The 12363-nt window shown below is 34.0% G+C and overlaps 1 protein-coding gene across 3 annotated transcripts in view; it reads left to right on the top strand.

The window, feature by feature from the left end:
* Positions 1 to 12363, top strand: part of arhgef2a (Rho/Rac guanine nucleotide exchange factor 2a) — a 118101-nt gene that overhangs the window by 25117 nt on the left and 80621 nt on the right. For all 3 annotated transcript variants that reach the window (NM_001423384.1, XM_087294036.1, XM_087294033.1), the window contains 3 exons: positions 1067 to 1172; positions 2926 to 2965; positions 3055 to 3199. In NM_001423384.1, coding sequence (NP_001410313.1) covers positions 1067 to 1172; positions 2926 to 2965; positions 3055 to 3199 — 291 coding nt within the window. The remainder of the gene's footprint in view (positions 1 to 1066; positions 1173 to 2925; positions 2966 to 3054; positions 3200 to 12363) is intronic.

The raw sequence follows: 12363 nt of genomic DNA, 5'->3' as shown, positions 1-12363 counted from the left end.
GGGAGAGCAGCACGAGAATTAGAGCATGGCGGACGCTGTCTTTTATCAGGAGTTCGTTCACATTCAGACACATCACTGTGCTGCTGTGTTTGCCTAAATCCTCCAGATTACCAGCAGGGCTAATGGTTAAAATAGACAGATCAGGAGACCTGCTGCACTGAGTCTGCTGGATACGGGGATTGAGGGAGAAGTCCTCATTTATAGGGTTTACATGAACACACTTATCTTTAAAATGATATAAATTGTGGTTATGTGTATATGAAATTACGAATAACAAATGTAGCAGGGCATTAAATCACTGTTCATATCTTTGCATTTTAACTTTGTAAACTATAAACTCATGCGTCTCCTCATGGTTTGTCTCATTTTGTGAGCTAACTGACAACAACAGTTGTTCGCTCACGTTCTCCCCTGCTGGCCACGCCCACTCCTGCCCGATGCTCGCGGAGCTCCACGCCCATTAATCATGCATCTTTTGAAAAAATTCTGAAGTAGACTTTAACCGAAAGTGGGGGGTGTCATTGCCCTTTAATAAAAAATATTTCTGAGCCGCAAATTAGCAGCAAATGTTGCTTGCCATTAGATGTTGCATTAAAATTGACGATACATTTTTAAAAAGTTATTTTAAATTGCGCTAATATTTCACGATGTTGCATTTTAGAAAACTTGTTTTACGGACCTTGATCTCTGTTGACCTTTGATGTTGAAAATTCAACTCTACAGTTTAACAAAGTGACTTTCATTGACCTTTTAGTTGTTTGGAATAATATAATGGATAAAAAATAATAATTATAAAAGAATAATTAGGTCTTTTTACTCCTACCTTCAACCTGCAGTCACTACTTTATTTTTTCTTGTCGATGAGGATTAGAAAACGAATATAATATAATATAATATAATATAATATAATATAATATAATATAATATAATATAATATAATATAATATAAAATTCACGGAATACAGAAAACAGCTCATTTACCTTTATTTAATTTTTTTTACAATGTGCATAAACTAATAAAGTTTTCTTTGAAGTTGTTTTTCATTTTCTCTGAATCTGTATTCAGGAGCAGTCCAATCAGATGCATGGATGCAGTGCCTCCGCCCCCAGTCTGTGTATGATGCAACAGATGCCCAGAAGCTCCGCCCCTCGCCCACGTTCCTACTGCCATGGTGAGTCTAGTTTGTTTTGTTGTGTGTGGCCTAATGGTCAGTCAGTTGGACTTGTAATCCAAAGGTGGCTGGCTTGATTCCCGGTCCCAGCAGCAATTAAAGGTGGGGGAGTTAATGAACCACACTCTGTCTTCAATATCCAGCTGTAGTATTGCTGGCCTCTGTGTGTGTGTGTGTGTGTGTGTGTGTGTGTGTGTGTGTGTGTGTGTGTGTGTGTGTGTGTGTGTGTGTGTACTTCTAACTTAAAAATGTGCAGGTGTATGGGTTAAAAGCAGAGGACCAATTTTGAGAATGGGCAAAACTAAACCTGACTTACTTCACTTTGTTTTGAGGGTCTCCAAATCATTCATATTATTTACCATTATTTAATTATTTCTATTGGCAATGTGGCTTTTCTCTTTGGCTATCTTGCTCTGATGTTTTTATTTCTATTTGTTACCTAGTTTTTATTCATATACCATATGTTTTTGAATACATAATTAATTTTAATCAGCAAGGATAAGCACAATCTTATATTTTACTTGTACCACATAATTCATAAAAATGTGTTCATAATTCAGTTTCCACACAATTATGAAGCAGCACAACAATAAAAAAACTTAAACATATCTCATTCATTCTCTTGTCGGCTTAGTCCCTTTATAAATCCAGGGTTGCCACAGCGGAATGAACCACCAACTTATCCAGCCAGTTTTTACGCAGCGGATGCCCTTCCAGCCACAACCCATCTCTGGTAAACATCCACACACACACACTCATACACTACGGACAATTTAGCCTACCCAATTCACCTGTGCCGCATGTCTTTCGACTGTGGGGGAAACCGGATCACCCGGAACCCACGCGAAGGCAGGGAGAACCATTGACCCAGCGACCTTCTTACTGTGAGGCGACAGCACTACCTACTGCGCCACTGCCTCGCCCTTAAACATATTTCAACAATAATATTATTAGTAATAATTGTTGTTTGAGCACCAAATCAGCATATTTAAATTATTTCTGAAGGATCATATAACACCAACAATTAATTAATTTAATAATAAAAATGTATAAATAATTCATTTTTAAAATACAAACCATTCACTTTAAAATATAATCATTATTAACAGAAACATATATCATCGTATTTATATATATATATAGAGAGAGCCTACTTTTAAAACATTCTAAAATTATTAGTAACTATAAGTTAGTATCCAGGGTGACACGGTTGCTCTGTGATTAGCACTGTCACCTCACAGCAAGAAGGTCGCTGATCCGAGCCTCAGCCGGGTCTGTTGGTATTTCTGTGTGGAGTTTGAATGTTCTCCCCGTGGGTTTCCTCCAGGTGCTCAGGTTTCCCATACAAGTCCAAAGACATGTGCTACTGGGTAAGCTAATTTGGCCATAGTGTATGTGTGATTGAGTGTGTTTCGCAGTGATGGGTTGCAGCTGGAAGGGCAACCACTGCGTAAAACATATGCTGGAAAGTTGCCGTTTTCTTCTGCTGTGGCGACACCAGATTAATAAAGAGACTAAGCCGAAAAGAAAATGAATGAGTGAATGGATGAAGGAATGAAATTAATTATTAACTTTTGAACATGAATGTTATTTAATTTAAAGTGTTTTTATTCTTGTTGTACTGTTTATATCCACTCTGAAAAAATGAAACTAACATGAGAACCCAACATTATGTCATGTAAACATTTAAATACACAGTCTATATCTTTAACTCATTGAAAATCTTTTTTCTATCTTTTCCCCTGTGATTTAGAGAGTAATTTGCACCACCAGATTGGAGGATCTTCCAACAGGTGAGACTTCTATCAGTCATTTGTTGTAAACAATTAACCTTACGTATTTTAAGAATCAATGCATTAAGTGTATATTTTTCATGGTGCAGTATAGACAGTGAGTATGCAGCTCTGGGTTTGGATACAGATAGAAGACAAGTAAAGGCAAAGAGGCAAGAAAACAAAGAGGATCTGTCAGGAAATCGTCTGGAGCGAACACTAAGCTTCCTGCGCAAGATGACTGCTAATCGCAAGGTAGGAGCCCAGCTTCCTTCCCACTTTGTCCAAATTCAAAACAATGTTGGCATCCGTTATCATTCCTGCTTGGTTGTTACAATAAACTTCATAAAATCAAAAGTGTTACTAGTAGCATTTGGGATCTGTAATCTCTAGTTGGAGTTGAATTATTTTATAGGTTTATAATTTTGTTTTGGAGAGTTTTTGTGTGTAAACTATGTATATTTATTATGTACAGTTGAAGTCAGAATTATTAGCCCCTCTGTTTATTTTTCCCTCAATTTCTGTTTAACTGAGAGATTTTTTCAGCACATTTCTAAACTTAATTGTTTTAATAACTCATTTCTAATAAATGATTAATGTAATAGTTGCCATGACGACAGTAAACAATATTTGACTAGATATTTTTCAAGACACTTCTATACAGCTTACAGCTTAAAGTGACATTTAAAGGCTTAACTAGGTTATAATTAGGTTAACTAGACAGATTAGGGTAATTAGGCAAGTTATTGGATAACGAATGTTTGTTCTGAAGATCATGAAAAAATATAGCTTAAAATGGATTTTAAAAATTAAAAACTGCTTTTATTCCAGCTGAAATAAAAAAAAAACTTCCTCCAGAAGAAGAAATGTTATCAGACATACTGTAAAAATGTCCTTGCTCTGTTAAACATCATTTGAGAAATATTTAAAAAAATAAATAAATAAATGAAGCAAAGAGGGGCTAATAATTCTGACTTCAACTGTATATATAGGTTTACACATCCATATACAGTCAAGCCCAAAATCATTGACTGTATATACACATACATATATATGCACGCAAAATGTTTATTATTAAAATTTATATGTAAAACATTGATAGATGGAGTGACACGGTGGCTCAGTGGTTAGCACTGTCGCCTTACAGCAAGAAGATCGCTGGTTCGAGTTCCAGCTGGGCCAATTGGCTTTCCTGTGTGGAGTTTGCATGTTCTCCCTGTGTTCGTGTGGGTTTTCTCCGAGTGCTGCGGTTTCCCTTACAGTCCAAAGACATGCGGTACAGGTGAATTGAATAAACTAAATTGGTCGTAGTGTATGAGCTCTTTTGGGAATGTGAGAGTGTATGGGTAATTCTCAGTACTGGGTTGCGGCTGGAAGGGCATCAGCTGTATAAAACATAGGCTGGAATAGTTGGCAGTTCATTCTACTGTGGCGACCTCTGAAAAATCAGAGATTAAGCCGAAGGCAAAAATGAATGAAAAATAAATAAAAAATTTTGAGGAAAATATACAGGATTTTTGTCTATATAATTGTGGACTTCTATGATGTCCAGTGGTTTGTCCAGTGGATTGAAACTGCTGTCTCAATGCCATGTCCTAAAAAACGAACCTAAAAAAAATGCCTTTAATAGTGGAAGCAGATGATAGTGTCACTTTTGTCCAACAGAGGGCAGAGTAAGACAGTCTTGTGTGGTTGAGAGCTGAAGGATGGTTCACCCACGAATAAACATTTCCTCCTCATTTACTCACTCAAATGATTCTAAAAGAATTAATGTCTTCTGTTGAACATAACAGAAGATATTCTGATAAATTCTGGGGAAAATAAGTCATATTAGGAACCAAAAATACAATGCAAGTCAATGGCTGGTGCCAGGGCCGCTGCTGGCCAAAAGACTGCCCTATGCAAAATTTTTCTGTAGTGCCCCCACTGAAGAACAAAAAACACACAAACATAAGTATTTAAACATGTATTTATTCATTTATATACATAAATATGCGTATAAACACTCAAAATTATACTTAAACATTCATATATTTACATTATAAAATAACAGTTTATATTAAACTAAACACTGACATGTCTTCTGCAGAAGCATTCCCAATTTTAAACATTCACAAAAGGTAAGGAATAAAACCTTGGACGGTCCTCAATTTTTCTTCCTGTGTCTGTATCTGTACAGCTGCTGGTGTCTCTGGAGCAGTGCTGGTCATGCCACCTCATCGTCTTTTGTGACAAATTTCAGCATTGAACCACCATGTAGAAGAAATTTGTCATTTATAGAAAAACTCATGACATACTATTAAATCAATGAGCTAAACTACAACCAGAATGTGGATGTAACAAAAACTGACCCTTGCTGTCAGTAAATCAAAGACATTAGTGGTTTTTAAAAATGAATGAGTGTATTTTTAAACAAAAACTTTGTTAACATTCAGAAAAAAATAACCAATAATGAATTCATGCAATAAAAATTATTTACGGGCTGAGGTTTACTGTAATTTGACCCCATTTTATATTATTGATCTTTCAGACATCACAGAACGAGTCAGTGTTGTCATTTCATATAGTAATGCACAAAAATAAAAAACTGACCCATTAAAAACAAACACATCCAGAACTAAAAGACTAAAGAGACTTTATTGTCATTGCAGTGACACAAGCAACAGCAATAAGAAATGTATAGAAATAGACAAAACAATAAACAATGATAACTACAAAGAATGATATAACATATAATTATATAATATAATAACTATATAATAATGAATAATACAGTGAAATAATTGTGCAGTGCTAGTTACCTAGCAAGTTACCTGAAAATGATGCACGTGATTCAACTTGTACTTTTTTCCTCTTTTCGGCTCCAGACTGGACCGGGCCGCGCCGCATGTACGCGACAATTCACATACACGAAAAAAAAATTATGTCACATGTTTGTTTGTTTTTTTGCATTTGTAATAAAGTGAATTTTAAAAATGTATTTAAAAACATTTTATGAATATGTATTTTATTTACACTCAATTTATAGTAATATTATTAAATAAATATTCTATTTTTTTGAGCAACCTAGATGGTGCTCTCCCCCGGAGTTAATGCCCTATATATATTGTGGCTTGTCCAAGTTATTTATTTAAAATAAGATGAAAGAACACAATTTTTGACATTTTTGGGAGACAACTCTATTGTCTTATGTTCAATCCATTCAAATTTAAGTGAACTTGTGTTGGGACAACATGAATGAATTGTGTGCATTTTTTACAGTATATATCTTCATTTTTGTTCAGAAGAAAGAAACTCATACAGGTTTAAAATAAATGGAGGATAATTTAATGATGACAGTATTTACATTTTTTGTGAACTATCCCTTTAATGTTAAACATAAAATGCACATGCACTGAACAAAGATCCATTGGATTTACACATTTTTTAGATAAGTGGTTGCAAACAATTTATACAAATTAGGTTGAACACTCCCAAATTGAATTTGTTTGTTTAAATTCAGCCCATATAAATTGTTTGCAACCACTTACCCTAAATATTTAGTAAATCCAGTGAATCATTTTATGTGTGTGTGTATTTGCTCTATCATTTGAGTTTCTGCATTTATTATTAGTTCTTGATCTAATAATATTCAGTTTGCACTTTCAGAAAGTTCCCAGTTCATATTCCACAGTTGAGATTGCTCTGAGAACCAGACTCCAGCTTGCCATGATTCATAGGAACCGGGCAAACGCTGACTCACTCACTGTTGCTAACTTTTACAGGCCCCAAATTTCTCAGAATCACCACAGAGTTTGCAGCTTGGATGTCTTATCAAATCCGTTAATCGCTTATTTCATTATCTTCAGAAAAGCTTAATGTTCCGGCACTGTGATGAAATAAACTTGCTTATTTGTTATTGAACGAAACACTTTCATCTGTGGACTGGGTTATAGGAGACACTCTTTAAACCAACACTACCACACACACCAAAAAGTCAGTGAGAAACTCATGTGACTGAACGAAGAAAGCACCTTTTGTAGTTGTTTTAAGGGTGGACAGCGGTCACAATATTATCTTTGACCCAATTTACTACTATGAGACAAGGAAGCAGGATTTTATGGTCGAGTGATGACAGGCCTGAAGATGACAGTGTTTTTTGAGTCAGTATTGCAGCGCTTGTCAAACGCAGTTCTCATTTACTCACATTAGGGTTAGTCATGTTATTGGACTGTCAAAGCTATAGAAGTCCATTTCAGAGAGGGAAAAAAAAACGAGGTTATTGGGATAATGTTAACTGTGATTTGACAAACCTTCCTGCCATTGTAAAATTTGGGGTCAGTAAGATTTTTTGACTTTTTTTTGACATGTCCCCTGCTTTTATTTCATTTAAAATATAGTCTCAGCAGTAATGTTGTAAAATTGATTTAGGATTAAATATGTCATTCATATATACAGTAAAGCCCGAAATTATTCATACACCTGGCTAAATTCGTTTTGTTGAAATGTAAATAAAAGTATATTTCTTTTTTTGTTTCCACAATAATGCCTCCTTTACCTTGTCTTATTATCTTTTGGGAGAAGCCTGTATCATTTCTGGTAAAACAAAAACTTGCTGGTTTAAGTAATTTTAAGTCAGAATTTGCAAGGAGTATAAATAATTTCAGGCTTGACTGTATATATAAATGATGTATTTGATATATATATATATATATATATATATATATATATATATATATATATATATATATATATATATATATATATATATATGTATGTATGTATATGTATATATATATATATATATATATATATGTATGTATGTATATGTATATATGTATGTATGTATGTGTATATATATATATATATATATATATATATATATATATATATATATATATATATATATATATATATATATGTATATATGTATGTATGTATGTATGTATATAGGGGAGAGCAAGGACGAAAGTAACCTGGGACAATATAACAAAGTAATGCTTTCAAAGCCCTGACAACATTTGCTTTCCAGGCTATAACAGCTCTGCATGCAACCTGTGATTTCGTTGACTGTGTCTCAGCACAGCTTTTCAGTTTTTAAGTCCAAAATGTAAATTATTGTAGCAATTATTTTTTCCTTATTACAAGTTGTGATCCTCTTTTCATGCATGACACTAATTATCAGGTTATTTACTGCAATAACACAACCCTATGTTAGCAGCGTCTTTCTAGTTTTTCAGTTTTCAAGTAAATCGGGTTTAAGTGGTAAGAATTCCTGTGGGGACAATAGTAATACTGTTATTAATTCCCCACTGCTAATATCCATACATTATTTTTCACATCCACAGTAGAGTTTTCAGTGTTTTGATTCATGTTTTATAAAATGAATGCATATCGCCAATAATAATCAAAAATATTTAAAAATTGTAGAAAATGTTAATATTTTGCATATTTTGTTTGCTTTTGAAGCATTTGATGAGAGTGAAATTTAAAATGATTTACAAAAAAAAAAAAAAGATTAAGCCAGTTAATCTACCAAAACATTATAAATGACCAATTTCTTTACTGTATTTATTAAATATGGGTTTAAGTGAAATGTTACTGTTTGTTTTATTATATAATGGTCTGTCAACATTTACCCTCTCAAATTTCAAGTTGAGATATTGTTATTTAGAGTATTTAGTTTGAAAATAACTGATCAGGCTAACAAATCATTTGATTTGTTTTGATTGAAGACCATGTTTATTCCACCATACATAGATTTGCTTCACTTTTCTGGGGTTAAAGCATTGGTATATTTGTCTATAAAAGTATATATACATGTCTAGAAACATGGTCTACCTATTTGTTATTTTATACAAAACAATGGACAATTTAGATTATTTAATTCACCTTTAACACATGATTTTGAACTTGTGGCGAAGCACACAGAGAAAACCCATGCCAACACAATGAGAACATGCAAACTCCACACAGAAATGTCAACTGGCCCAGCTGGGACTTGAACCAAGTTATATAAAGTTACAACTCTGAAATGATCATTTTTTAAATTTGTTTTACATCATATAAATAAAAGCAGAAAACTTTCCCACGTGCCTGTTCAAACAATGCAAACTCATAAGGTCAAGACTGATTGGTCACATTCACCCAGTTATCATTTAAACACGTCCTCTTATCATTACAGCTAAAGGTCTGTTTGAATTGTGGGCCTTTCCATGACATCATGCCACTAAAAATCACACACACACACATACTTTCAGTGTAGATCTTGAGGGAGCGTCGACTGAATTGGCACTCGTGATTACTGGTCCACTTTAGGGAATAAGATTTTCATGCCAGGCCCGCAGGCTCTTACACAAACACTCCAGCAAAAAGAAGGGAGGAGTTTTATTAGACAGACACTTTCTTTATAAAGTGCCAGACGTCTATTTTTTTCCCACTTTAATAGAAGTGTCTGGTCGTTTTTTAACCACATTATAGTACTGTAAAATGTAATGTTAATATATATATAAAACATATATCTGTCTGACGTTTTTGTTCAATATTATATGGTTACGCATTTGATTTAAGGCCACCATATGATCAGCTGGGACACACAGAACGATTATCATGTGACTTCCTTAGAAGCTCTTTCTGCTTTTCTCTCTTAGTTCCAGACGCTTACACGCATGAACCCACACAAAAACAATCACACACACGTGTCCAGTCAGCTGTTTGAAGCCTGATCTGACCCCACACACAAGGAAGCAGCTTGTGAAAGGACAGACAATCTCAAAGCAGCATGACTATGTTTGTGTTTAACTCTCTTTTAGCCTCTGGGAGTTTATTCTTTACCGGTGAGTGGGAATTTAGACAGAAACTTCAAAGAATATTTAATAATTACATCAAGTGTATTGCGTGGGAGAAAGGACGTAACCTTTAGAAGGAAAAATACTGTGGTGTTTCTTTTGTTTTTGTTGCCCAGTGGATGATTTGACAACATTTAACTAAAACTTTCTAAATGCTGTCCGTATATTTGACCAATAAATAATGTATAATACTACATTTTCTACTTCTTGCCTAAATTATACCTTAAACTTTGGCAACCACATTGCATTATCATTGCTAGGGCCATTGCGATGAGGAAATTCCCCTGGCTGTAAATCTGGATCTGTTTTAATAGCGTGATATGCGATATTACTGGCAACCACCCCGCATATAATGTTTGCACACTGCATAAACATACAGCTCTGGTGTCAGGCTATTATGTGTCCTATATTTTAAATGACATGTCATAAAACATTTTTATTGAACTTGTTGTAAAATTCCAAACACAGCAACTGAACAGGAAATTAAATAACATACTATTTGATTTGCCTACCAAAATAAACTCCTATTTTTATTTACAGTTTGTTTCATTAAATTTTTGAAAGTAATAAAATATTTTTACCTAAGGAAATAATTTAATAATAGGCCAAATATATATTAAATATCCTGGCACACTATTAAGAAAAATGAGCTTTGTTAATAAATAATAAGTATTTTTAATACATTGCAAAAAAAAATCTGTTATTTTACATATTTTACACCCTAGCTGCCGGAAAGAAAATGTAAAATACCAGCCGTTAAATTACAGAAATTTACCAACTCAATTTACTAACTTAGTTTACCAATTTAAACAACACACATTAAATGACAGAAATTGACAGAAAATTTTAATTCAAGGACATTTAACCTCCATTATTTTGTGGTAAATGTCTGTAATTTAGTGGCTGTTATTTTACTTTTTTCCGGCAGCTGGGATAAATAACACATAAAATAACAGATTTTTTTTTTACAGTGTAAATAAAAAATTACAATCTAGCCTACCTTTTGAAATATATATATCTATATATATACACATATTGTTCCTAGGGTTTAATGTGTTGCTGCATGTCATTGGGACCTTTGCTGCAAATATTGCGCATCTACATTTTTGTTCGGCTGAAATATTGGCAAACTGGCAACCTAACTTTCATTTTTGATGTTTGCCATTACTTCAGTCTTAAAGAGGGGGTTCACAACAATATCATATTTCAAACTTTAGTTGATGTGTAATGTAGATGTAAACCTAAACAACATTTCTGAAAATAAGATGCTCAAAGTTCAATGCAAAGGGAGACATTGGCTTTTTACAAAGATAGCTTAGCAAAGCCTACAGCAGACAAAGTTTGGGGACTACAAAAAAAAAAAAAAAACAATTTAATGTGATCACAAATGCTTCAGGTTAGGCGCATTCACCAGACACACACACCCCAGCAAGCACAGCTAAGAGGCATGGCCAGAGGCGCTGTAATGTAGCAGAGAAAGCTAAAATGCCATCCAAATTTCTGTTTCTCTATTTGGACTTCCAAAGGACATGACACAAAGAGAGAAATGCTTGCGATTTAATTTAAATTATGTTCCTAGAGAATTATAAAAAAAGATATAGCTAGCATTTGACAAAGCTTCCAGAATCTCCCTCAGTTCAGTGCTGGATTCGGCTAAAAATTCCTCAAAGAAGGAGCAGCTCCAACCATAATAGATGAAGCTGTGGACTGTGAGCCACAACCTGTTGGTATTTTTATTTGTTAAAATGTATTTATGCATAGTGTCTAGCGATAACAGTATATTGTAGCAAGGACATAAACAAGGATGTAAACAACAGGAAATGCTATTTGGCACCGTTAACAATTTAGCTACAAACTCATATTTATCCGTCAAATTGCTGTAAACACCTACAGTCTTCACCTGCACAGCAAGTGCTAGTAGAGGTGTGACTGGACCTGATGCTTTTTCTGGTAATGTGGAGCCGAATCACAGCACATTATGTTAGCTGACCAATCAGAGCCTCTTGAGGGCAGGCTTTTGGAGGAACTAGGAAGTATGACAGTTATTTTCATGTTAGCTGAGTAGCAGTGTATAATTAAAGTAAAATATATGAAAAAAAAATAACGTGATTTTCTACAAATGAAGCATGAGCACACATTGCTTTGCATCTTAAAAACACAACCAATCCTTAAAAATATACTCTGGACCACCCCTTTAAAACGCAGCATACAAACATATGACAGGTAAAATCATGCAGAAAACCCTCTTGTATTCATTGTTTATTGATTTAACATCTTGTGCATAATTATTAAGTGCAAAAAAGAAAGGCATAGCAATTAGAAAAAAGTGAACACTTTCGTTTCTCTTTGATATAGATAGTATCCATTCAAAAAAAAACTGTAGCAACTGGCTAGCAACATACAACTACCCTAGCAGTGACCTAGGTACTCAAAACCACCCAAAATACTAAATACAATACAATAAACAATAGTAAAATACAAAAGAAACCCAAAATATTCAAGCAAGCACTATAGCTGCTACCTTGCAACACATTTGCAACAATGAGAATACCTTATAGCTCAGGCAGGTATTGCTTTAAACGACATTAGATG

The sequence above is a fragment of the Danio rerio genome, chromosome 19 (genome assembly GCF_052040795.2).
Source record: "Danio rerio strain M-AB ecotype USA chromosome 19, GRCz13ab, whole genome shotgun sequence".
Taxonomy (NCBI): Eukaryota; Metazoa; Chordata; class Actinopteri; order Cypriniformes; family Danionidae; genus Danio; species Danio rerio.
This window is presented reverse-complemented; position numbering and strand designations above follow the sequence as displayed.